This window comes from Onychomys torridus, chromosome 1, assembly GCF_903995425.1.
Source record: "Onychomys torridus chromosome 1, mOncTor1.1, whole genome shotgun sequence".
Classification (NCBI taxonomy): domain Eukaryota; kingdom Metazoa; phylum Chordata; class Mammalia; order Rodentia; family Cricetidae; genus Onychomys; species Onychomys torridus.
This window is the reverse complement of record NC_050443.1, coordinates 163,047,657-163,075,271: the sequence shown is the minus strand read 5'-3', so window position 1 is coordinate 163,075,271 and position 27,615 is coordinate 163,047,657. Positions and strand designations below refer to the sequence as shown.

General features: G+C 45.9%; 1 protein-coding gene across 1 annotated transcript; it reads right to left on the bottom strand.

Annotated features, from left to right (window-relative positions):
- Positions 1-1,616: 1,616 nt before the first annotated feature.
- Positions 1,617-22,347, bottom strand: Wnt8b (Wnt family member 8B). Its single transcript, XM_036176533.1, has 6 exons — positions 22,265-22,347; positions 5,350-5,383; positions 4,569-4,707; positions 3,668-3,793; positions 2,883-3,025; positions 1,617-2,722 (listed from the first exon to the last, which is right to left on the bottom strand). Exons 1-6 carry the CDS (start codon positions 22,327-22,329, stop codon positions 2,177-2,179), a joined length of 1,053 nt encoding a protein of 350 aa, XP_036032426.1. The 5' UTR covers positions 22,330-22,347; the 3' UTR covers positions 1,617-2,176.
- Positions 22,348-27,615: the final 5,268 nt, after the last annotated feature.

The window sequence follows — 27,615 nt, the reverse complement described above, 5'->3', positions numbered from 1 at the left end:
AACTGAGGGATGCGGATGTGTTGTTAGCTGTCTCCAGTCAGTGTCCACTGAATGAACAATACATGAAGGCTGGGGCTGGGGGCGTACTTCCTTTATAGAGCTGGGATGAACTGCCTGTCAGTCATACCCACTTGGGGATACAGAGCAACCTGTGAAAAAAACGACAGCCTCGTGTGTTTAGAGTCTGACTTTAAAGTTCTGAATGTTGAAGCACAGAGCTTCCACTTATGCCGAGAGCCCTGGAGAATGCAGCTTTACTTTCTAACATGGGACTTTCATACTTTTCAGCTGTGTTGCCACTGTCAAGTAACTGTCGGGTGAGACAGTGGGATTAACACGCTGCTGCTTGATGAGGGAAAAGAAAGGATAACTTGGGAGACTGAGAAAGCACAGATAACTGAGGGAGGGGGAAAAAGAGCCTTTTACTAATAGAGCTAGAAGTGAAGTACCAAAAGAAGTGCATCCCCTGCTAGAGAAGAGAAAAACACCCCCAGTTAAGCGTGGAGAGGACCAGAGGATGCACAGAGGTCTGACTGGCCATGCCAGAGGCAGTCTACTCTTCCAGGGCGGCCCCTGGGGCTTTGATGTTGTGAGCTCTGTACTTCCTTTAGGAAAAGGGGACTGAAATGAGGAATCTCAAGGGCTCTGCTCCAGAAATGCTGTGGATGCCCATGCCCAGGACTAGCCTAGGGTGGGAGCAGCTGTGGGGAAGGTCTGGGCTGAACTGGCTCCCCTGTGGCCAGAACCCTATTTCATAAACAAGTCCCTGCTGGACTGCCCTTCTCCGGGAAAGGAACCTCAGACTCAGAAGCAGCAAGCTCTTGGCTTCCAAGTAAATGCATTAGTGGAAGATTTACCTGGGTGGTTTACTAATCCCTGGCAGATTAACCTCAGCCAAATCAAGCTAACTACTTAGGCCATCAAGGGAGGCTACAGGGAGATGGTATCCAGCCAAAGTGGGAGGAAGGAGAGAGCTTAGGGGTTAAGTTTCTCCTCTGCCTTCCCCTCATCATCCCAATGAGTTCAGGATCTGGGGGGAGGGGTGTGTATCAGAGACTGAAATAAATTAAAAGGTCAGGGTTCTGACTATCCTATTAGCAACAATCTCATAGCAAGGGGGATTACTTATCCAGGGAAGTATCCAATAGACTGAATCCTGCGTATTTGAGAACTAGGTGTTGGGGCCAGTCTTATTCCTATGTATGCCCTGCCTTGAGAGGTACAGATCCAAACATTGTCTTGATTTACCCGTCTTGGCTCAAACGATCAAAGCTCCTTTGGAGAAGGAGACAAGGTATAGATGGCTGCTAGGATCAGGAAATGATTGCCAACCTGCCCACTGCCGGCCTCTACCATTCCTAGGCCTCTTGGGTGTGTCTGGAGTGTCTTTGGTGTTTAGGAAGGCACTGCTCAGCTAATGAAGTCCGCCAGTGACATGGTATCACTGTGTTTAAGTTGGGTTTTGGGATTCCCTCTTCCCCCATATTCAAAGGCTTTCTTGTTCCCAGTGGGTTGTTTTGTTTTGTTTTGTTTTTGTTTTTGAGCTGAAGATCAAACCCAGGGCCTTGTGCTTTCTAGGCAAGCGCTCTACCACTGAGCTAAATCCCCAACCCGTTCCCAGATTTTTGTTTGTTTTGTTTTGTTTTGTTTTGTTTTGTTTTGTTTTGTTTTGTTTTTCAGGACAAGTAGGGAAATGAGAAGACAAAAGTGTTAGATTCCTGAGGAGCCAACATCCGGGGAACTAGGTCTAGACTGTAGGCCCCAGAGGCTCTGGCTCCCAGGAGGGAGGTGCCCTTGTGGTGGGCAAGAGAAAGGCCATGTCTTTACCTGGACTTTGCGTGTCTGAGGGGGTTCTTTCCTCTAGCCTGATAAGCTAGGACCAGCATTAAGACTGCTGGGGTCCGGGGTAGGGTAGGGTGAGGTGTGGAGAATCGCCTGTTTTCGTCCTTTTCTCGGGAACAACTGTGCAGAATTTTAGAACAGATTTGAGACCTAAGAAGACCATGCAGAGGAATCCGAGAAACAGTTTGGAAAGTGGCACTCGGTGTGCGACTGCGGCCTCTCCCTGTCAGGATCGCTGAGCTAGGGAGCGCGAGGTCCCCAGTCTGGGGCCCTCTATTTCCGGGGTATCTAAACGAAGCCGAGGACGAACAGGAAAGGAGGCGGGAGGAGACCCTTAGGGTTTCTTCCCAGGCTTGTGCGCAGCGCCTCTCGCCGGCCGCTCCGCGCGGCTGCAGAAGTACTTGGTGACCCGCCGGCGGCACTGCTCGCAGCGGACCGCGCAGCACCAGTGAAACTTGCAGTTGCAGCTGGACACTGTCTCGGTGCGGCGCTCCTCCACCGCCAGCCCGCAGTCCCCGCACAGCCGGCGGCAGCTGCGGCGCTCCCAGCGGCCCAGGGCTCTCCCGCGCCGCAGGCACTCTCGGCCCTCGGTGCCTAGCAGCCCCAGGGTCTTGTTCTCCAGGCAGTAGTCTGGGGAGTCCTCCAGGTGCACCAGCTCGCGCGTGGAGATGGAGCGGAAGGTGTCGGCGATGGCGCCGCGGCCCGCAGCGCTGTTGCCCGCGCCCTGCAGCAGGTCCACCTTGAGCGCCACGTGATACTTCTCTTTCAGATGCGCGCCCACCTCCCGGAACTCGGGCAGCTGCAACCAGCAAGTCTGGGTCGTGCAGCTGCCAGACACGCCGTGGCACTTGCACGTGCGTTTCATGGTGCCCTTGACCGCCTGGGGAGAAAGCTGCGCGTAAGCCGTCCGTGCGGGAAAGAATTGCAAGGCGCCTGGCTAGGGAGTGGCCAGCCGGTTGGGTAAAGTCTATTACAGAACCGAGGTGTTGGAGCTGGTAGTGGATGGAGCCAGCTATCTAGTAAAGGGCTTCAGGACTCACCTTGCGGCCAGCCTCATTGTTGTGCAGATTCATGGCTGCTCTGGCATCCTGTCCTGTCTCCAGGGCATCTACAAACTGCTTGGAAATTGCCTCTCCGAAGCCTACGTTGTCGCTGCAGCCTCCCCAGAGCCAGCCTTGGCCTCCTGAAAAGGCAGGAGCAGGAAAAACCATTGAGTCCAAAACTTCCTGGGCTCACATTTCTGATTGGGTGGATGGGTAGGTGGGTGAAGGAGAGTCTGGAATGGGAAAGGGTTAACGTTGGGTGAGTGCCCTGTTTCTGGATTGGTTTCCATCTTGATTGGTTTTTTACCACCTTTTCTGTCCTCTTTCAGCCTGGGCCAATCCCCTGCTCAGGCCTTCATGACATAACTGGTTGTCACCTGCATGCTCCTCTGTGGGAGGGTGCACGTGTCTAGTGGGCAGGCGGTTAAAGTCTGGGAGAGGACAAGAGTTCAACCTTTGAGAGAGAAGAAAGCCTAACAGAGGTGATAGGGAGCAACAAAGGCAGGAACTGAGTGAGCCGGAGAGGATGGGGAAGGCAGTGGGAAATCGCGGGGCCAGGGATGAACACAGGGATAGACGAATGATTGAGTCTACACACTATTCCGTTACTATTGTGTCTAAGTTAAGGAAATTTGAGGAGGAGGAGGACAGGACCTTACGTTTAAGCAGGGTTGTCATGGTAGTGTGTGGGGGCTGGAACTGGCTCGCCCTACTTAAGCGTTATTGCCCTGTGTTTAGAAGAATACAGTGCCTGCGCTCCTCATCCCCACATTTCTACTCACCCAGTTGTCCATTTCGGGAGTCATCACAGCCACAGTTGTCAAAGTCTCCAAGGCTGCAGTTTCTAGTCAGGGTGTACATAACTCCAGCAGAGCTGATGGCGTGCACAAACGCAGTCTCCCGGTTAGCTGGGGGAGCGAGCCAAAGTCCCTCAAGGGTTAGAAGAAGAGGTTGCTGCCCAAAGAAATGCTAATGTGCTACTTCCCCTTGATGCCTTCATCACACACACCCTCCCCAGCGCTAGCCTACTTCTGAATCGGGTAGTTTACCCCTTTTCAGGGCCCATCCCCTCCCTGCTCTCAGCCCTAGCCTCCTTCCCTCCCACCTTTTCAAGTCACACATTTTGTGAGTGGTTGGCTAGACTGCTGATGACATGATTATAGAGGATTTAGGTGGGAAAGAACCTGAGAAAAAAGTGGACATGAATCTGAAAGCAAAGAACCCACCCCATTTCCTCCTGGAAAGTCTAGAAAGCACGCAGTCATTCTTAAAAAGCTCCCCCAAGGCAGGCCTTCTCACTATTGTTTATCTTCTTTATGGTAACCTGCTCTCCAAGTTTCTCCTGGGTCAGCAGAGCCTCTCTCTTAGCCTGCTGAAAGGAGAGGCTAACAGTGTGAGGATTTATTCCCCTAACCTGTATCTTGGTATTGCTTAGATTGTGATGAAGCCTTCGGCCAACCGGACAGCCAAGGGCAGTACAGGACTGGTAGTGAGGTAAAGTGTATTAAACAGTGTGTGTGTGTGTGTGTGTGTGTGTGTGTGTGTGTGTGTGAGAGAGAGAGAGAGAGAGAGAGAGAGAGATTCCCTGAGCAAAGAGACTGGATGAAAATTAAGGATGCAGAGGAGGAGGGGCAAGCTACGACCAGCAGCAGTTCCTGGAGCAGAGGCCAAGGCTTTCCTTACCACTACGAAGTCCACCATGACTGGACAGCTGCAAAGCTCTCTCAGGGCAATTCCAGCGGTCCCAAGCAAACTGGTATTTACACTCTTCAATACCACTCTGGGCGCCAGCTGCCACGCTGCTGGAGTAGACGAGGTAAGCCTACAGGAATATGGGCTCAAAATTTAGCCTCAACTTAGGAAACATTTGCCCCAAGCAACCCTCTTACACTCTATTCTCCCAGCTTTCTAAAATATGGAGTGAGAAAGCAGTCTAGATATCCTATTTCATTCAACAGTGCCAGGATCCTTGTGGATAGGGACCATTGTGTAGGTCAGGAAACCAAGACTCGAGCCTCACAGTTAGTTAGCAGATGGCAAGAGGAGGAGAGAACTTGGTTTCCATCAAAACCTAGTCCCCACCAGACTTTACTCATTACACTAAACCTTCTCTCCGAACTGAGTCCCAATCACACAATTCTTGAAATTTCAGGCATTGCACCCCACTACTAGCTAAGGATTGGTATCTGGGGAACTCCTTTCCTGTAGAGGCCATGTAGTACGGCTCCTGAACATTAAAGGGGACACTGGCAGATGTGGGATTGCTCCTGCCAAAGCCATGACTGTCTGGCTCCAGAGCTTCCGGCCATAAATTCAGTAACAATACAGCCGAGTGCTCATCTGGGCCCTGGCAGTTTGCTGACTGGCTCTGGACAAGTCCCTATCTGCGTAACCACCATGTGTTATCTTCAGCCAACAAGTTAAAGCTAATGGCATCTGAGTTCACCAAAGACATTCTCCTTACCTTTGGCCCGGTCATCAGAAAATTGTTCACTGACCTAGAAGAAAGAAAGCAGAGCACAGTGGAGAGATACCAGTTTGTTTCTGCCTCCAAGAGTCACAGAGATCATTTCCACAATACCAGTGAGAGAAGGAAAGGGAAATTTAGCTTTCATAAGCAATGTTACACCTTGTCACAAGGCTAATAAAGATAACCCACTCAGGGCCACCAAGATGGTAACCGTGCCTGCTGCCACGCCTGACCACTGGCGTTCGATCCTGGAACCCACGTGGTAAAAGAGAACCAGCCCCTGCAAGGATTTTCTGATCCCCACTCATGTACTATAGCGTGTGTGCTGGCTCCAACACATGTGTGTACCCAAATAAATAAATTTTAAAATAATTAAAATTTTAAAAGATAACCCATTTAGTTAAAAAATATAAGTTGAAAGTAGTATATTTCTTTAGATTACAAAATATTTGTTTTTATTTTAAGTATATGAGTACTTGCCTGTATGTATGTATGCACATTACACCACGTACCTGAGGAGCCCAAAAGAGGGTGTCAGAATCCCTAGAACTGGAATTACAGATGGTTGGGAGCCACCATGTGGATGCAGGGAACTGTACCCAGGTCCTCTGCAAGAGTAGGCGGTGCTCTTAGTCACTAAGTCACCTCTCCAGTCCCATTTCTTTGGATTTTTAAAGTCAGTTAATAATTTCCAACACCATAAAAAAATTTAAAGTTACAGTTTCTAATACCATAAAAGATGGAAATAACATTTGATTATTGTTTTGCCACAGGCTGGGGACAGAGCTAGCATTAATTCACAACTGGGTACCAGACGCTACTTGGATTTCACATGTAGCCCCTTTCAATCATTTCTATCTCTATTTTGTCCGTGGGGATCCAAGGGAAAACAGCTAACTACATGTTTGGGCTCACCCAGCTAATGAGTGAGGAAGTTGGATCTGATCCAGGTTTATCTGACTTCACTGCACTGTGGAGAGACACCTGTCTAATTAGGAAGAGTAAACAGTGAAATATCTGTCTCAGGTCTTGATAATTGAACCCCAAAATAAAGCCGAATCTGAAAAGTAGCTCCGTCTCTACTTAAAAACTAAATTTGCGGGTTGGGGATTTAGCTCAGTGGTAGAGCTCTTGCCTAGCAAGCACAAGGCCCTGGGTTCGATCCTCAGCTAAAAAAAAAAAAAGAAAAAAAGAAAAAGAAAAACCCCAAAAAACAACAACAAAAAAAAAAAACCCAAACTAAATTTGCTCTTAGGTCTTTACTTAAGAGAAATGAAGACGTTTTAACCTAGGAACTCATATGTGTGTGAACTTATGAGTGTGAAAGGTAAAAATGTAGCATTTGCTGGGCTTAATGGTGCACACTTGTAATCCTAGCACTTGAGGGGTGGCAGCAGGAGAGTCAGGAGTTCAAGGCCAGCCCCATCTACAGAGCTAGTTCCAAACAAGTCTGGACTACCTGAGACTCGTCTCAAACTAACAAAGCAAGCAAACAAAAACCCTCTAGCCTTGCTTATTCAAGGCCACTGAGTTCAAGCCTCTATTCTGCAACAATAAAAATGGTTACAACAACAACAAAAACCACCAAGTATTTAAAAACCCAAACTGTCACATCCACACCACAGAATACCAATCAGCAATAAAAAGAGTGAGCTATTAATAAACACAATCACTGCAACGAACCTCAAGGAAATTAGATTAAAGTCAAGCCCAGACTGGGGTGATGACTTAGCCATCTGTGTGATTGTGGGGAGAGACAGGACCCCAGAGCAAGCTGACTAGCTAACTAGCGGAATCAGTGAGCTCTGGGCTCAGTGAGGGACCCCGTCTCCCTCACTGTGTGAGATGGAGAGCAGTTGAGGAGACAGCCAATGTCAACCTCTGGCCTTTATATGAATATGCACATGTAGGGCCACACAGATGAACACACACACACACACACACACACACACACACACACACACACACGTCAATTTTTAAAAATATGTATTTCTGGGTCTGGTCCTGTAATTGTTACCACTTGGGAGTCTGAGACAGGAGGACCACAGGTTAAAGGTGTGTGTGTGAACTACAGAGCAAGTTAGAGTCCAAAGTTCAAGCCCAGAGGGGTTAATCTATGAGACTTTTTCTCAAAGTGAAAAAGAGAAGGTTGCAGATATAATTTAGTTAAACACTCACGAAACATGTACAATCCTCAGTACCACAAAAGGGGAAGATCTACATAACAATACTGAAACAGAGCCGAGAGTGAGGCTAATAACAGGTCGGCGATTTGCCAGGAGTTTAAAATAGGAAGATGGCTGCTATTAAGAGTCATGAGCCTTAGTGACGGAAAGTGTCTTAACTATGGCCATGGTCACACAAGGGTGCAAGCATGGCAAATTTGCATCAGAATCTCTCTCTCTCTCTCTCTCTCTCTCTCTCTCTCTCTCACACACACACACACACACACACACACACACACACACAGATACACGCACACAAATATACGAATCTAGGGGTGTAGTAAAATAGGTCTGAATAAGCTCTAAGCTTACTGTATAATAATTTTAAGATGGAAACATTGAGAAAGGCTTTGGAAAGGTACAGAAGCTTCCTGAATATTTCTTTGTACCTTTCATAAATCTCTAGTTATATAAAAATGTAAAGTTAAACACAGATATGATCTGCAGTCTTGGAGATTTGGAGAATGACTTCAAAATAGACATTTTATATCAATGAAAATGTATTATCTATAAGCTTTCCATCATGGGCAAGTAACATGGGAATCCTTATGGACTGTACCCAAAGGTGGGTGTCCCCTAGCAATTCTGAGGGCTGAAAAGATGGTAAGCCTCAGAAAGGGAATTAGAAACAAAACAGTTATTCTCTTATTGGTGGCCAAAGGGCTTGGTGGACTCTCCACATGAAACACAGCAGCCAAAGTGTGGGTAGTTTTTGAGAAACAATATTAGCAGTTTGGAAGGCAGACAGAATAGTTATTGTTTTACAGGACAGTCATTACTGAGAAAGAAGACAGCGTGAAACAAAACATGGCTGACAAAGGACAGAGCTTTGCCAAGGCTGAGCCTGAGGCAGGGGTCTCTCCATGAAAGAATCGAAGTCAGGAAAACTGGGGAGTAAGGGGTGGAGGACCTGGAGGATTTTCCCCTCCTAGAGAGTCCAGTTAAGGAAAGACATGTATAACATGTTTGTCAGCTGAGCCGATGAAAGTGACAGGTTTCACTGAACACCTGTCTTGGCACAAAACTTGGGCCTTATTTAGACAACATTCTCATGCGTATGTTATTATTTATAATAGATTGGCTCCATGCCACTGCTTTACTTGTATGCAATCTCCAATGTTGAGAAAAGTCTGTGTCCTCGCAGTGAGCACCACAGCAGGAGAGTGTTAGTTTTGGTTAATGAGACAGTGGTGTGATGTCCTTTGAGCCATTCAAAACAAAACTGCAGAAGGTGTAGTGGATGAGTGCTGTGGGGAGAGGGACAGGATGAAGAGGGAAGGCATTTAAGGGTGCTATGGGCTGGGTGCAGGCTAGAGACGGTCACGTGACTGGAGGGAAGCCACTGCTAACATATGAGGAAGATGGAATGTCTGTTTAATAGATGGCAGCTTTTCTATGAGCGGGTCATGATGTATCCTCTCAGGTGGAGGTACATCTTCCCATTCTCCAAGAGGATGTGTAGTTGCTGCTGCCACTGCCCAGACTAGGTACCATTCAAAAGGGTTTTTATCTTCCTGGACCTTCCCAACTATTCTCAGGCCTTTTTGTTCAGTCTCCAGACTTGTACATTCAACGATCTGCTTGATTTGGTAGGCATCCAGCTTAACTTGCCTCAAAAGGAACACTTCCTCTCTCGACACCTCCTCAGCCTACATCAACTGCGGTCTCTCCACTCAGAATGGGGAAGTCCCTCCTTGCTTAGATAAAAGTCCCAGCAAGTCACCTTTGACTCCCTTTTCTTATTCTGTATTCAATATTCCCTCAAAGCTTGCCGACTGCAGCTCATACTGTAACCAGTTTTCAGTATCTCCCTAATTTCACTCTGGTTCAAACCATCGCCATCTTTTGTCTGGATTATTGGGAAAGCCCGTTAATTAGTTGGCTATGGTATTGAACACCAGTAATCCCAGCACTGGCGAGGGTGAGTCTGGAGGATTTTGAGTTCAAGTTTATATGAAAAGATCCTTAAACCCAGCAACAACAAAACAACTCAGTTTACAGACAGACATGTGACTTGAATAGACATTTTCCCAAAGATGTGCCATTGAGCCCATGGAAAGATGCTCAGCATCACTAGTCAACTGAGAACAAAATCACAAGAATCCACACCCACTGAGGCAGCTAGGCTGAAATAAGACTGGGTGTGATGGTGTATGCCTTTAGACCCACTCAGGAGCACTTGGGAGGCAGAGGCAGAGGGTCTTTCTGAGTTAGATAGAAGCCTGCTCTCCATAGTGAGTTCCAGACAGCCAGGGCTACAAAGAGAGACTCTGTCTCAAAGGAAGAAACTGATGAAAACTCAAAGCATCCAGAATCCTCTGTGCAGACCTGACCAACCTGGAACTCACTCTATAGACCAAGGTGCCCTCGAACTCAGAGATCTGCCTGCCCCTGCCTCCCAAGTGCTGGGATTAAAGGTGTGCACCACCACCACCTGGTGAGTGCATGTACTTTAGAAAACTGTTTAGCAATTCCTCCACAAGTTAAATATAACACAGCAGTTCTACTCCTAGGCAGACATATATGCCACAAAACATAGACACTGTGCTCATAATAATATTAATTAGAATAGACAAAAACTAAAACTGCCCAAACATCTAGCATCTAATGAATGGGTGCATGCAATCTGGTATATCTACAGTAGACTATTATCTGACCATAAAAGTAAACAAAGTGCTGATACATGCTCCAACGCAGATGAACATCACTCTACGTGAAAGAACCCAGACACAGAAGACCAAGAGCTATATGAACTCTGTTCTCGGTTTTATGAGAAACTTCTAGAAAAGACCATTCTGTAGCAACAGAAATTAGCTTGGCAGTTAACAAGGACACAGAGGAGAACACTGGCATAGGACTGCTAATAGAAAGGGGATTTCTTTCAGGGTTGGTAAAAATGTTCAAAAATGGATTGTGTTGAGGGCTGCACAGGTATTGTGGATTTACTAAAAGGCATTTGTTTGTACTCTTCAAAGGGTGAATTTTATGGTGTGTGGGTTCTATTTCAATAAAGTCATCATGAGTCATGCTCATTACTTCTTTTTTCCCTTCGAGACAGGGTTTCTCTGTGTAGTTTTGGTGCCTGTCCTGGATCTCGCTCTGTAGACCAGGCTGGCCTTGAACTCACAGGGATCCACCTGCTTCTGCCTCCCAAGTGCTGGGATTAAAGGTGTGCGCCACCACCGCTCAGCTCATTACTTCTTTTTTTAAAATTGTGTATTTATTTTATTTATGTGCTTTGTGTTGGCCTGTGTGACTTTGTGTGTACCACATGCATGCAGGAGCCCAAGGAGGTGAGAAGAAGAAATTGGATCTCCTGGAACTAGAGTTAACAGGAACAGCATGTGGGTGCTGGCAATCAAACCTGAGTCCTCTGCAAGAACAGTGAAAATTCTGGGCCATCTCTCCAGCCTCTACAACTAGTACTTCCTGAAGCTTCACTGCAGGCATTTTGGGGAAGTGGGGTGGATATGAATCCCAAGACCTCATCCTTACTAGACAAGTTACTAATTTCAATAATCCAAAGCAACTGCTCTGCCACAAACTACACCCCAGCCCTTGCTTGCTTTCTCTTTTGTAAGATAGGGTCTCACTATGTAGTCCAGGCTGGCCTTGAACTCACAACCCTCCTGCCTCAGCTTCCTAAGTACTAGGATAACAGGTGTGAACCACCATACTTGATATCACAGTGACCCCGACCTCCAACCAAGTCTCACTGTTTAGCCCAGGCTGGCCTTGGTTTCCATTTACTGCCTTGTTTCTGATCACAAGTATGGCTCACCTGAGGTATCTCTATTGCTCCCAGCTCCTCTTACATACTACTACTTTGAACATAGAGAGTGTTCTGTACAAGTGGGTTGAATTAAAGGGTTTGGAAAGAAAAAGTAATGAAGGGCTCCTTAGAACCAATGGGAAACTTGAGAAGAAAAGGGTTACAAAAAGATACGTGGATAAAAGAGTAGACAGAGATGAGCCCACAGAGTGAAAACCCAGGGGCTATTTTTTTTTTTTCTAAAACCTTTTATACTCAGGTCAGAAGGCAATGCCGCCCAGAACCTACCAATGGAGACGTGCGCATGGCGCGGATCTTGGATCTTTGTACTGGGATGTCACTTGTCTTCAGGACAATTCATAGGTAGCACTTATCTTTTAATTAAAATGTTTGGAAAGAGAAGATTTGGGGGATACAAGGGGGAAATCTGGGGCAAGCGGAGCTGCCTCTTATTTGTTAATTGAGCAGATGGTCATACAGCAAGGATGAAAGCCAGAGCACTGAGCGAATGCACACAGTGAGTGGTTAGGGTAGACACATCCGTAGCCCTGTGTACTGCCATGGATATCATTGGGGTTCATAGTAATTAGGAATGGGTCTAAGCAGTTTGCACAGATAACTGCAGTTTTTCTTTTATACTGCCAAGTAAATATTTTATTGTTTCTTCTTTTGTTACTCGTATATATGATACATAATCTATATACATATGTGCATGTATAAAGTGTGATGTCACAGTCCCAGGGACGGTGGCACACTCTTTTAATCCCAGCACTTGGGAGGCAATGGCAGGCAAATCCCTGTGAGTCTGAGGCCAGCCCAGTTTACATAGTGAGTCCTAGCCAGGGTTCCATAATAGGAGCCCATTGCAGAAAAGTATGATGTCACATAAAATGCAGTTCGTTTCACGTACTAACAGCTAATATCATCAGATATGTCAGGGTAGTGGTACTTTACCTGTAACATGTTGCAGATTTTCCTGATGACTGAACACAGTGTTTATGCTGTGCACAGCAAATCTATTTAAGTATTTTAATGCTTGAAGCTCATGCAATTGCCACAACAGTTATAGAAAATAGAATGAGTCTATCCTCCACTTCACAGACACACAAACTACATCGTGGTGAGTCAAGGCAACATAACACACTAGTTCAGGGTGGGTCTGGAACCTACCTATGCTGTTTCATTCTATCACAGCAGTTCTCGATCTTCCTAATGCTGTGACCCTTTAACACAGTTCCTCATGTGGTGGTGACCCCCAACCATAACACAGTTCCTTATGTTGTGGTGACCCCCAACCATAAAATTATCTTGTTGCTACTTCATAACTGTGGTTTTGCTACTGTTATGAATTCTTAATTCCTGAAAAGTCATAATGGATATTTGGAAGTCTCAGTGACATTCTACTGAGTGATTGATGCTTGTGCTCAGTAAAGAAGTCCAGATGGCGATCACATGGTCTTGGCTACATTTTTCTTTTTGTAATGCTCCAGTGCTTCCTTCTAGAAGCTTCTATGCCCACAGGGGCAAAGGTTCTGGGAACTGCCAGATCCCCCTATAACTGATACTACTCATACTGGCTCTTGTGCAGACAACGTAGAAATGAACAAGGGGATTTTATGGGAGGAGATATGGAGATTATCTGGAAACTATACTTCCTGCTCAGCTTTGTGTATTGATTTTTTTTAAAAGTAGGGACACATGTCTTTTATCCCGCTGGAGTTTAATTTTCCGATGTGGATTTCTACACTGTCATTTCTGCAGAAGAGGGTGGTAAGAAAATGTTATGAATGGAACCTCTCTCTGGCGTCTGCTGCTGCACTTCCTGCGTCCAGCCTTTGGGGACTATGCTCACCAGGCGATGAGCACATGGTCTATTATCAGCTCATCTACACTCTTCCTACCCTGTGCTGGCGCTGGAGAACTCACAGAAGACTCTAAGGCTTGCTATTACCTTAGGAGCTGGCAGTTTCTACTGACTTCAAAGTGAACCCATGGATAGCTGCCTCTCCCAGATTGGTGTGGTAATTTCTCAATAAATTCTGGCACTGTCAGTGTCCCCAGGTGTCTGAGGTGGCTTTGGTGACAGCATCTTTCCCAGATAGCCATCTGGTCTCACTGCACTCCACAGGGCGAGGGCATGAGCAAGGAGTTGCTCTCTGCCGAACTCCCACAGGCTGCTGGGAGGCTGAGGTGCCCAGCTGAGGTAAGGTGGACTGTGTGTGCAGCTCCTGTTCTTGACTTCTCTCTCTCTCTCTCCTTGCACTTCCAGTGGCTTCCTCACATTATGGCTGACTCATGCCCTCTTCCCCACAGCACAACGAAATGTTTGCACAGTGGACTCTGTCACAAGGGATTCCAAGTCTCGTCAAGGCTCATCCCCCTTCTGGTCCTCCACTCACCGACTCTGCTTCTGGGAGTCCTTAACACAGCAGCTCCACTTACGCCCCTAGACCATGTCTGCACGCCAGTCACTGTTCCTGGAAGGAACCTTTAACCCACAATTTGCTCTTTTGTTTTTCTTAGACTTTTCTAATGCCGTCCTGTTCTTACGAGTTAATTTACAGCAGGGATTAGGGAGAGCAGTCAGAGCTCCTTCTCCTGTCCTCCAGAGTTCAGGGTCGCTGGGCTGTCACAGGTCCCCAGCCGAGCTGCTTAGCCAGGGCCTGTCCTGTTCTTCACCTCATTACCTTCAGCCACAGCTCCCCTAACCCAAGAACTGATGAGGAGCTTCTTTGCTACTAGTTTCTTGAGTCTCTAAGTCCTCGCTGTGTTCCTCATGTTAATTATCCTTCCTGTCACTTACGGACCCTCTGGGATCCAGCCACATGCCCTGCCCTGGCTGCATGTCTCCCTTGAGGCTGTGTGGGTGGTCTTCACAGCAGAGTCCTGCCGAGTTTACCTCCCTTCCCACTGCTTCTCTGCTCAGGGACCTTCTCACTGGAGAAACCTCAGAGACTAGCCAGCAGCCAAGTCTAGCCTTGATTCACAAGGCTTTTATCTATAGCACGATGCTTGTGAGCTGGCTCACCCACTGGGCCCTTAGTCCACAACCATCCTGACCCCAGGGGAAAGTTTTTCTCAGGGAGATGGAACAGGAGGGGAGGGACTTTGGAGCAATTCAAAGACAAATACCACTGCTGCTCTGTCAATGCCTGGAAAGTCTCCAGGTCTCTTTTCCTAAGAATGTATGTTTCCTCCCCTGATATTTATTAGACACACCACACACACACACACACACACACACACACACACACACACACACAGAGAGAGAGAGAGAGAGAGAGAGAGAGAGAGAGAGAGAGAGAGAGCCCTTCTCTACCTGATGCTTTTTGAAGAAGTATGCATTATTTTTTCTGCTTAGGCAGTTCAGAGACAGCTGCAAGCCCCTGTGTTGGTCGATTAGAACCTCACACATGGGTAGGCGTTTAAGCCACTACTCCTCACCCACAGTTTGGGAATGATTCTTCACACTTGCAGAGTATACAAGGTAGTTTGTATAGAGACATCATTTTGTGGTCAGCAGGTTCTCAGCCATGGTCAGGATACTGCCTCACTGTGGGACTGATGGGCCTGGACCAGAAGTGGACAAGCACATGTTCGGTTTGCATCCACCTTTTAGCATGACAGGAACCTCGTAAACTGGGCTGATTTCTGGAACCTGGCTCCCTTTCCTCTTCCTGTGCGTGCACCTACCCAGGAGGCCATTGCATCTCATTCGCTGAGGTCCCCTCAGGCAGCTTTCCTGGATGCTGCTGGGCCAGGCTGGCTTCCAGTCCAATGGTCGATGCAACTTAGACATGGAACCAGATTCCCTTTGCTCTGTCACACTCATGTTTTTTAAGACAAAGCCTTTTATATGAATTTCTAGAATTTTATGTTTTATATCCAATATCCAGAACTTTCATCCTCATCCCCTCTGCTCCACTTGGGTCCTGCCTCCCTTCACTTCCCTTACAGGCCTTTGACATTCTCCCTTCACTTCCCTTACAGGCCTTTGACATTCTCCTTTCTCTTTCTTTATAGGCCTTTGACATTCTCCCTTCACTTTCCTTACAGGCCTTTGACATTTTAGCATCTTCCTCCCTTGTCTTTAATCGCATCTCTAGACACCCACAAAAAGTCTGGAGTCATGAGACTTCCATTGGTCTCTCTTGGTTCAGACTGTGGGGTTCTATTACAGTTGGTGGCAGGCTAGGGGGAGGAGGTGTGATGGTGAGTGTGGCCTGCTATTCTCACCCAGAGACACACAGAGGCCTTTCAGGGAGAGGAAGGGCCGAGGGCTGGAGGCTCCAGAGCTGGAAGCTGCTTGGGGCTGCAGCTAGAAGAGCCTCCTCACAACTTTCTGAGTAGAGTTCACACCTTGCCTGAGGCTGGGCAAAGCTGAGTCATCACCCCCTTCTGGGATTTCCTAGGGGTTCTATGTATTCCCCTACACACGTTAGCACACATACACGACACACGTGAGCACACATGTACAAGCACACACACAATTACATAGACAAGAGCCTCCCTGATAACTGTGAAACTCAATCCCAGAGTTCCTACAGTTTCTTTCGATGCCCCCTGACAACACCCAAGGATATTTAAACCGGGAGCCTCCACTGCACAAGGAGTTGAAAAAAAAAACAAAGGTCTTCACAGATCAACTGGGTGACTAATTGTTATGCACTGTAAACTATAAATTATGGAAATTGACCCTACTATAGCTGGGGGAAGGATAGAAAGGAGAAGGGCACAGATGTCTGAAGTCTTAGGGGGAAGAACGGATGTAGAATGTCAAAGATCAATTTTCCCCTACTTTCAAATGTGTCAAGAAGATAAAAATAAAATCATAAGGAAGCTGGGGGTGTAGCTTGATGGTGGAATGCTTGTCTAGTTGTACAAGACCCTCGCTTGCACTTCCTTCACTGGACAGGGGAAGCAGAGGAGGAGGCGGGGGTGAGGGGGAGTTAATATGGACAAGACCTTGTTCAGGGATACGGAACACAAACCTAGATTCAGAGAATGGGCTTTTTAAGCAAGAAAAGCATCAAGTGTGGACTCGAGGGAGGAGTGGGCAGCAGAAGAGATGAGAGGAAGCAGACAGAGCTGAGGCGGACACTGTGGCCAAAGGAAGGGTTTATTGTTGTTTTCAAGATGCCTTTAAAGGCACAACTCAGAAGTTCATGGCTTCAGGTCTTGTTCTCATAGCTACTCCATGACTTAAAGTGTTCTTCAAGCACAGTTCAGCCCTATAAGTTAAGTCTGAAAAATATTTTTTAAGAATGTAAATTTTCTATATGACACTAAAATGTATTATATATGAAAGTTAGTCTTACAAGCCAGTTGGCTAAAACAAAACGTTAAGCAGGAGTGTACATTTCAATGGTCATCCTTACGTTAAATATGCCTTAAAATGCCACATCAGTTCAAATCCAGCCCTTGCCAAATAATTATTGGCAGAGGCCAATGACCTGCCTTTGGGACAGCTCCAGGCCATGAAATTCTGCCAAGCAGGTGTGAAAGATTTCTTCCTTCCCCTCATCCCCAGCAGAGGAAATCACCGTTCCCAGGAGTGGTCTTTTCCCTGCCGAGGGCTGTGCTGTCAGTCAAAGGGGTCTTACAGAGCCACGGCTGTCCTTCATCCCCATTTCCATGCAGTCACTGCGCAGACAGTTTATGTTTCCTGACCTAGTCACCTAGGTCTCTGTGGCCTAGACTTGAAAGTATTCCTCTATTGCGCAGTTGGAAAACCACTGATTTCCAAAGCAGGAAACCTCTAGCTGTATCTGTAGAGATTAACTCCCAAACCCAGCAGGTGATCGGCTCAAGGCAGCAGAACCCACAGAAGTCCCAATTGAGGACCATTTTCACTACCTAATGGAACTAAATTCAAGAGGAGAGGGGGACATCCCTTTCCAGTCTGCCCCAGCCACTCACTTTGTTGTCTTTGCTGCTCAAAGCACAATGAAGCCAAAGCCTGCATCTGAATGGCTCCCTCCTTTCATTAATGGCTATTCTGGGTTGCTCCAAGGACAATTGTAACTGTATATTGTTCCCCAAGATTCTTCCTACTTGCTGTCCCCATCTATGTCTCTCAGATGTAAACAGGAGATTCCTTTCACATCCTTCCTTTTCCTGTTTTTGAACCATTTGAGAAAAGAAATACATGAAGCTGGAAACCCTACCAACCAAAAGCAAATGAAACAGCTTGGACAGGAATTGACACTGGGTGAAGCTCGGTTGTGGGGTTTCTTACATATCTGCCCACTCCGCTTTTATGGAGGAGGAAGCCAAGGAGGAGGAGGAGGAGGAGGAGGAGGAGGAGGAGGAGGAGGGGGAGGAGGAGGAGGAAGTCTACAATAGAAACTTACAATTAAACAGAACACTCATGAAACAATAACCTAGGGAGTCTAAGCACTGCAGACACCCTGATGAAGCTGAAGAAATGCCAGACAGGACAATGTGGACAGCCTGATGGTTTGCTCTTGTCATGAACTGGCAGGGTAAGGAACACAGAGTCTGACGGGGAGCCAGAGAGTCTGAGTGTATGCAGTGCAGCAAAAGGCAGTCACAGTGCCACACAGAGGGAACTTCCTCCTTCTGGGGAATGGCCTAGTCTAGCCTGGAGACAGTGAGAATGTCATCCCTGGAGGCTGGCTGAAAGACTGCCATCTACCTTTTATGGAGTCTTATTGGGACAAAGGATGGGGATGCTGGAAACACACACTATTCAAAACAATGTATTTGGGAGTGGTTAGATAGTAGTGAATTTAAATGCCCCCTTATGGTTTGAATTTTTTTTTTTTTTTCTGAGAGAAAACTCTAACCTCAGAAGAGTAGAGAGAAATGACATGATCAATACCAGGGGCTTGCAGAAAAGATTGAGAAAAACAAACCATAAAAGTGTGGCTCTTAACGAGGCTTCAGGTCCGTCCACAGTGGACGGCCATTTCTTTCAAGAGGGTTTGGGGTCTAGGCAATATTTCAAATGGGAGCAATGGGGGCTGTCTTGATAGGAACCGAGCACACTGTTTTCCCCAGCTGTTAACCCAGACTGATCTTTTGCTTAGTAAGAAAAATCTACTTGCAGAAAAAAAAAAAAAAAAAAAAAAAGGGTTTATCCTAAACAATATTGCCTGGACCTTATTCTCCAAGCCACATGAATTCTCTGTCTTCTGATGAAAATAGGAAAGGGTCCTTGGAGCCCAAGAAAAAGGAACTTTATTAATCGAACTACAAGAAAAAGCATCAGCTGACTGCAGAATCCAACCAGCTGTCCGGCCAGAGGAGAGAAACAAGTGTTAGCATGGAAGGGAGCGGACGTGGATGAAAAGGCCTTTGTTTCTGGTCTTTTCTTAGGTCCTCTTTATCTCTATATAATGTTCCAAAACAGAGATCCCTCTGTGCCATATTATCCTAGACACACACACACACACACACACACACACACACACACAGAGACAGAGAGAGAGAGAGAGAGAGAGAGAGAGAGAGAGAGAGAGATGCACACAAACACAAACATACACAATGCACACACACCATGTACCTTAGAGCAACCTCTTCATCACAAGAAAAACAACAGTCCTGTCTTTTCTCAGGACCTCATGAGTTTTGTTGCAATTATAATATCATTGTTGCCATCGGTGAGAGGGGAACTCGCCATGGCGAAAGAATACACAGGCTCCCGTTGTTGAGGAAACCAAGGGTTAGTGGGAGCCCGCCTTTGCCGGTCCTGGCTCTGGCTGGGATGCTGGTCATGCAACTGCTTGGCTAGGCCACCTCCCAGCTGCTCCACCATCCCAGCTGGTTTTGAACCATGTACTTGTGGAGAGGCCAGAATTGCTACTGTTTCACATTAGCCGACTCTTTCCTAGACTGCAAAGCAGCTCCTCACACCTCGATTATTTCTGCCACCTCAGAGACCTGTGGGCTCTCTGAGGAAGAGCATGCCTTGCTGATGTGACCAGCTCTCGTGGGCCTGTCTTTGAATTCCTCTTTTTGTTTCTGCTAGTGGGAAAACTTATTGTGACAAACACATAATACAACAAAGAAACTACCACCAGTTCAATACTTGATTTTTTGTTTTGGGGGTCTTTTAAGACAAGGTCTTTTTATGTAGCCTTGGCTGTCCTAGAACTCACTATGTAGACCAGGCTGGTCTCAAACTCACAGAGATCCACCTGCCTCTGCCTTCTGAGTGCTGGGATTAAGGGTGTGTAACACTACACGTGGCATGAATTTGTACTTTACTTTCTATAACATCCATTTAAAAATAGTGGTAGATGTATTTAGAGACCAGAAATATTACCTCTATCCAATGCTTGGTGAGACAATGTAGGTAAAGGCCCTCTGACAGTAGACTCCTGGGCTGTGCCCTTGCTCAGTGGTAGACTTGCTCGCCAACACAAGAAGACCCCAGGTTTAATCCCCAGCATCACCAAAAACAAACCTCCCAACTGATTCATTTCCTAAGCAGGGCTCCAGTACTTTAATATCAGATGCAATTTCAATTTAAAAAGTTACTGTAAAAACCCAAATACTGAGAGCCATGGGCTAATGTTTTTCAAATATTGTCTTACAACCCAGTAATTTCATATCAATTCCTGCCCTGTTGCAGAATAGAAATGGGCCCTCCATATGTGTACATACAGGCCTTAGGAGATCAGGCAAAGGATGAGAAGAGGTGGGGGCGGGGGGACCCCTGATGACCCATTGCTATTATGGGATGTTAGCTGGAGTGAAGTGGGGTGATAAGTTAAGGAAAACACTGTATGCCTGCTTCTTCCCAGTGAGCAAGTGTATCAGGAAGGTGAACTCAGTTCTTTTCTGGCCCTCTATAGCGGCCAACATCTCTTGCCTTGCTATGGCCTGCAGCCCTAGTCCCGATTTTAAGGAGCCATAAAGATTAAGAAAAACTTTTTAAAAGTTTCTCAAGTTACTGAGGAATAAGACTCCTCAGAAACGGTCCACCATCGAGGACCGGTGGCAAGCCCTGTTTTTAAAATTCCTCTTCTGTTGTGTTCTCAGTAAAGCTGCACTGTAGGGAAAGTCACTGTTATTCTCTTCTTTTCAACCCAGGAATGCTTGCTGCCGGACCCTTTTAGACAGTCATTTCAAGCGGCCCGACAATTGAACAGCCAAGCAGAAATTTCGGGTCTCCGTTTGTTAAATGCTTTTGAGGTCCTTACATAAAAGGTTGATAATGAAGTATTAAGAGAAACATGTCAAAGGCTATGGTTGGTCAAATTTCTCTGCCTGGCACAATGGGGATGGCCTTATACAAAACCCAGAGTGTTTCATTAGAGGAATAATCAATATTTAAAATGTTAAACCTTAAAAATCACTTTCAAACATTACCTAAAAGCAGAATCTTGGCCAAGTATACATTTTTAATTCCAACTGAGACTTACAGGAAAAAGCAATTAAAGTGTAAGTGCGTGGCATTGGAGATTTAGGCCCTTCCCCACTAAGTCAGGCCGGGCAAGGAGGGGTTCTAAAATCCTGTGTTTAAATTAGCACGAACTTTCACATTTCTTTTCTCTTGTTTTCTTTTTGAATCCAGACACTTGAATTTGGACAGACAAGCAACCCAGCCACCCTTCAGTGTGGCATGTCAATGTTGGAATGAAATGCACATGACCCCCTTCAGCAGGGAGGGGGTCACACAGTAAAGGTATTTTTTAATGGAACAATTCTTCACACTGCCCTGGTGACTAGGGAGGGGCATCTCGTGTTTCTCTTTTGCTGATATTGAATCAGCTGAAGAGCATGATGGGTACCAGGAGAAACGCCCTGAAATAGTCTCCCAGCCCTTTGTCATTTTGTTCTCATGAGGCAGAGATGGCTTCTTTTTTTTTTCCTTTCCTTTTCATGTTGAAATATTCAATTAAAAGGCCAATTAAAACTGACCAATTATTTGGCGGGTTTTGCTCATAATCAGGAATGTTGCAAATCATTATGCTTAGCTGTGAGTAGTTGTGCTAAGTTGGCGAACTTTGAAATCAACACTTTAATGGAGATTGCTAGGCTCATTTACGATAAGAATACACTCTCAATTAGCACAGGAAGCAGGTTCCAGCAAAGGCATTTCTATTCTGGCTTGCTGGATAGGATGTAGAGCGGTTGGATTTGTATCTTAAGTAGATGGTCGAAGTGAGAATTGACTGGGGTTTGGGAGTTGATTGAGATAGCATCTGAATTGAGGAGAAACTCCAAATTGCCTAGCTACATGTGTTCCTCGGGTTGTGCCTCCTTATATAATCATATTCTTGCTTAATGCGCGTGTAGATGCCCTTCATGGTTCCCAGGACCGAGGATAACATCACCTAACACTCGTCCTAGGGTTTGCAAAGTACTTTCTTTCACGTGTTATCTGGTTTCCAGTGCAATTTAGGAATTTCTGTACATTGAACAACTTAAATACATTTGTAGAAAAGCTCAGGTTTCTAGAATATTTGCCTTCAAACCTGTTTGTTGACCCAATGCCAATAGCTCTAACACATTTGTAATGTCTAGGGAATGCTAATGTGAGCAGTTTCCTATAATATTCTGAAGAAAAGTCAAAAAGTGCAGGATCGGGTCCTGCCCATTCTGTCCCCAGACCTGCCTGCCTTGAAGCGTCTCTCCAGGCCACAGCAGGGTAAGGAGCTAGAGCTCCGGGCTACCGTCTGTTTCTCCCCAGATCACTCAAAATTGTAGTATAGTCATTTATAAAAATATACAAAGTCCCTTGTTTTTAAATCCAATCTTTTATTGGCAAGAATTCTAAAGATTTGCTGAGACTAGCCACATACTTAGGGCAAGCCCTACTGCATAGAATGGCTTTTCCCAAGAGAGATCTCAAGGCCTCCTACCTGTTCGGAACTGAAAGCTAGCATTCCCCACCATATCACATACCCTTCCACATCTCACATCCGAGTAGGTTACTCACCAGGCGTGGCTGAAGTGGAGGAGAGAAGTGAGGAGAAAGATGCACACAGGCTTCATAAGGAACATAGTCTTCTGAGAAACAGAGGGAGAAATTCTCAGAAATGGGGGACAGGGGAGATGGGACGTAGTCTTCCTCAGAGGCAGAGGGATGGAATTCTCCTCAGAGCTCGACTTCCTTGGTTTGTAAACGATCCCAAGCAGAGTTAAGGGGAGGTGAAATGGAGCTACCTAACATCCAAAGAAGAGATTATCTACTTAATTAAAGTTTTTCCCCCTCTAAGTCCTTCAGCCAATCAGAACTCAAGTGCCAGAGAAAGATTGAGTCGATCAAAAGAACACTCCAGGATCCTCCCAGACAAATGCTGAAGGGGACGAGGAGAATGGGGACAAAGAAGGGGGGAGAGAGAGAAACATAGCAAATCCCCTCACATAGTCACTGCGTGGCGTTGCCTCTCTCTTGCTGTTCTCTGCCCACCACACCACAGCCGACCCCCACCCAAGCACATGCACACACAGACGCATCCACACAGGGAGAGGCTGGTCCCCAAGAGGGATTTAGAGCGGATCATGCTTTCCTAGTTGGTCTTTGTAGCACTTTGAGACTGAATTTGCATTTGGGATAGCTTTCCTCAGGCTCTGGGGAGCCACAGGCCCTCTGATCTGGGGTTGCTGGCTATGTATCTAGCTGAAAAAGAAGATTTGGAAACTTTGGGACGTTGATGTCCTGACAACTTTTCCATCAATAACTGAGTGCCTGCTAAGTTCTCAGACCAATACAAGACACTGTGAAAATTGCACCCACATCCCCCAACACACACACACACACACACACACACACACACACACACACACACACACAATTTCGACTTGAAATATATTTATGCGTAGTACTGTAATTAAAAAAAAGTTGTGGGTGAAAGAAGTACTACACAGCAACAGGCTGCTTGTAAATCACACTGGGTGATCCAGGGACACTTTCTGGAGAACATAAAACATGGGTTTCAGAGAAGAGATGCAATTTCAACCAGCAGATGGATGTGACCCCAGATTCCCCAGCGTCTGGGGCTGGGGCAGGAGGGTTCCTCTAGCTCCCACTGTTCTGAGTGCTCCCGTAGGGAGGAGGAGTCAGGTCCATCTTAGTGCAGGTGCTCCTCAGAGGCCTCTAACCTCACTCACTGTTCAAGTCTTAGAGCATTCCTGCCACCTTGCTCCCCGGCCCCCCAGAGTCTGCACATTGCTTTCAGAGTTCTTCTTATTCCCGAACTCTCTAGCCAGATTGATACCAACAAACCAAAGCAAACCAAAGAATTGTTGAGCTGAATTATTATCTGTATTGATCAGGCCTGGTGAGTTAGAGGTCTAGCCTTTGGCATGCTGATAAATTTATTGTCCACTTGGAAACCTCCAGACCAGGTCTTCATTTGAGACCACAGTGAGCTCAGTCATATTAACTACTTTGGGTCTGTCCATCTGTCCCCATCCAGAAAGGCAGCAGCAGATTTGCTAAGGGTTAATATCTGTTTCTCTCTCTCTCTCTCTCTCTCTCTCTCTCTCTCTCTCTCCTTGGCTTCTTTTCAACACTGGGACAGTATGAATTGCCAAGTTTGCAAGTAATCTGACTTTGCGTTTGAGATAGTCTCCCACTGTAGTTCAGGCTGCCTTTGAACTCACAGCAACCCTCCTGTCTCAACCCCCTCAGCACTGGATACAGGTCCAAGCTACCATACCAGGAAAATCATCTTATTTGACTGAATATTTGAAGTCAGTCTCTGTACATTTGTGCTTTAATGTTGGGATCATGTAAACTGCCAGGTATGTAATAAGAAATCTTATTTTGCTGAATATCTGGCTTGTTTTCCTTCTATTAAAGGACTTAATAACTTTTAAACTCATTTCCATCTTAAGTATTGTTACTACATCAGTTTGGTACAGAATAAAAGACACTGATTTATTGAGATAAAGCTCTTATCTCAGTGGATTAGATACAATAGATTATTAATATCAATTGAGACCCACTGTCCTTTCGTCCCAACTTTACAGCCCCATGACTTTCCTCTCATCATTTCTGGGTCCCAGGACTGGAGATCCTTCCTGCTGCTTCAGACCAGGGGCCTCATGGCACAGTGAACTACATTCATTTGCATAATTCATCAGCAATTTTCCCATTTGATTGATTTTACTATTATAGAGACAAACATTAGATTTATTTTTTGGACAAAGTTTCTCTGCATAACAGCTCGGGCTGCCCTGGAACTAGCTCTGTAGCCCAGGCTGGCCTCAAGCTCACAGAGATTTGCCTGCTTCTGCCTCCTGAGTGCTGGGATTAAAGGCATCACCACGCCCACTCAGAACATGAGGTGTTCTCTAATCTCCTGGGATATACCAAAAACTGATATATTGAAACAGTTTACAACTTAGACATTGTTATTGCTGTGTATAAATTGTACAAAATCAGCTTCATTTTGACATTCCCAAACTTGTGTATCCCTTACTTTACCATATTTTCTCCCTGTTGCCCTTTCTACATCCAGCTTCTTGCTCAGTCTTTGTCTATTTAGTTTATTTTCCTTGGGTATTTTCTTGAGAATATTTTCGACCTAAAAATATGACAATTAAGGTAGACAACCAAGAAGCAAAATACTGACCACACCAGTGATGTCGTGGTTCTAAATTATTAATGCTGACACTGTACCGTATTGTTTAGTCTCTACTTTTCAGTCACTTTAACTTTGGTTCACTGAAGCTGATCTCATCGATGTAAGAAGATGCATGGATGTTGTTTTAAGCCACAATGTCTGTGGTTGTTTGTTACACCCTCCCCCATCAATCATCAGGGATAAAAACGTTCCACAGACTTGCCTTCTGTCAAATTGGGAGGGGAAAAAAAGATATACAGTTTCTTCTGCTTGTCTCTTTTTCGTGAAAAAAGATATACAGTTTCTTCTGCTTGTCTCTCTTTCCTGTTTTATTTTACCAGCTAAGACCACTAGTGAGTGTTGACTAGAAATGCTGATAATGATAACTTTTGACTTCTTTGTGAAATTAAATGGGGAAATCTTCCTGTTTCACTATGAAATAAGATACTCCATATTGGGGGGGAGAGACGACTCAGCAGTGAAGAGCATGGGTTGCTCTTGCAGAAGATCTGAGTTCAATTCTAGGCATTCACACTAGGCAGCTCACAACCATCTGTGACTCCAGCTTCAGGGACAGGGGGGAAATCTGTCACCTCTGGGCTCCACTGGCACCAACCCTCACTTGATATACGCCCCCCCCACATCATTTTTAAGAAAAGATATTTGATGTATAGGATGATTGAATAGTTATGCCCCCCATAGACTCGTGTTTAAATGCTTGGCCCATAGGGAGTGGCACTATTAGGAGGTGTGGCCTTATTGGAGTGGGTGTGGCCTTGTTGGAGGAAGTGTGTCAATGCCGGGCTTTAAGGTCTCATATGCTGGAGCTATGCCCAGTGTGGCACAGTCTCCTGCTGCCTGCAAATCAAGATGTAGAACTCGCAGCTCCTTCTCCAGCACCATATCTGCCTGCACACTGCCATGTCCCACCATGATGTCAGTGGACTAAAACCTCTGAAACTGGAAACCAGCTCCAATTAAATGTTTTCCTTCCTTTATAAGAGTTGCTGTGTTAAGCTGGGTGGTGGCGCCGCCGCCGCACACCTGTAATCCCAGCACTCAGGAGGCAGAGACAGGAGGATCTCTGTGAGTTCGAGGCCAGCGTGGGCTACCAAGTGAGTTCCAGGAAAGGTGCAAAGCTACACAGAGAAACCCTGTCTCGAAAAACAAAACAAAACAAAACAAACAAACAAAAAAGAGTTGCTGTGGTCATGGAGTCTCTTCACAGCAGTAAAAACCCTAACAAAGAAAATGTGGAATTATTGATCTTTGCGTGGTATTCATATTCCAGACCAGAGCAAAGTCATATTGTAGAAATGATCACATGTGACTTCTGAGGCTGGGTATAACAGATGCGCTGTTTCCACCTGGCTTTCTTGGCTCATTTGCTCTGGGGAGGCCATGTTCGGGGTGTTGATGGGACACTCGAGCTCCCTTTGGAGGCACCAGTGCAGCCAGAATGCTCCTGCCAGCACCAATGTGTAACACCACACGTAAGTCACCTTGGGACCAGCCTCGGCGAAGCCTGCGGATGACTGGAATGCTCCCTAGCATTCTTGACTGACTTCATGAGAAACTGCGAGCTAAAGCCACCTTAGCAGTCCCTAGTTCCCAGCCTGTGGAAACTGGGACAGAACACAGATGCTTATCACTGAGTTACTCTGTTAAGCTTCAGCCTGATCTGTCATGCACCAATGGGTAACTATACAAGGAAACTGTATCAGATTAAAGACCTTCACATCTGTGCCCAGCGTTACATATTTGTTTTTAAATGAATGAGGGGGCTAGAGAGAGAGCTCAGTGGTTGAAAGTATTTGCTGCTTTTGCAGAAGACCCGAGTTCAATTCCCAGCACCAGTATGATGGCTCATAACAATTTGAAACTCCAGTTCCAGGGGATCTGATGTCCTCTAGAGGCATGCAGAGAAAACACTCATATGCATAAAATAAAATAATAACTGAAAAAATAAAATAAATGAATTTATTTTTTGTTATATTCAGTTTACCCATGTAGTGGACTATCTATCTTTAGTATTCAAATGTGATGAATTCTATTGGACTTTTCCAATGATAAAGCAAGTATTACTGGGGTTAAAAACAATTTACATCATCGGGCCTATGCTCAAGAGTCTCTACCCACTTAGCCATCTTGCCAGCCCTCAACAATGTAGATTTTTTTAAAAAGTCTATTACCATTCTACTTTCCTAGCTCCCATTCATGCCAATCTGTTGCCCTTGTGCTTGGGGTGTTTTCAATGTCTGCTTGTGTGGGGGTCAGCTCTCTATCTCTCTCACAAGGTAGTGCAGAGAAGCTGCTGCAAAGGGGAATGGGTTTATTTTGGCTCATGGTTTCAGTGCTGTCAATGACTTCTCTCTTGGCCTCATTGTTGAGGTGAGGCTGAGCATTGTGACAGAGAGGAGGTAGGAAGCAGAGCCCCTGGGAAGCGGAAGGAGGTGGAGGTCATAGTGAAAACAGGATACCCCCGTTAATACCTTTCCACACTGGTCTACCAGCCTCTGCCAGCCTTCTTCTTCTTCTTTTAATTTTAAAAATATTCGTTTATTTATTTTGCACGTATTGATGTTTTGCTCACATGTACATCTGTGTACCATGTGTGTGCCTAGTACCTGCAGAGGTAGGAAGAGGACATCAGATCCCTTGAGACTAGAGTTGGTTGTGAGCTGCCATGTGGGTGCTGGCAATCAAGCCTGAGTCC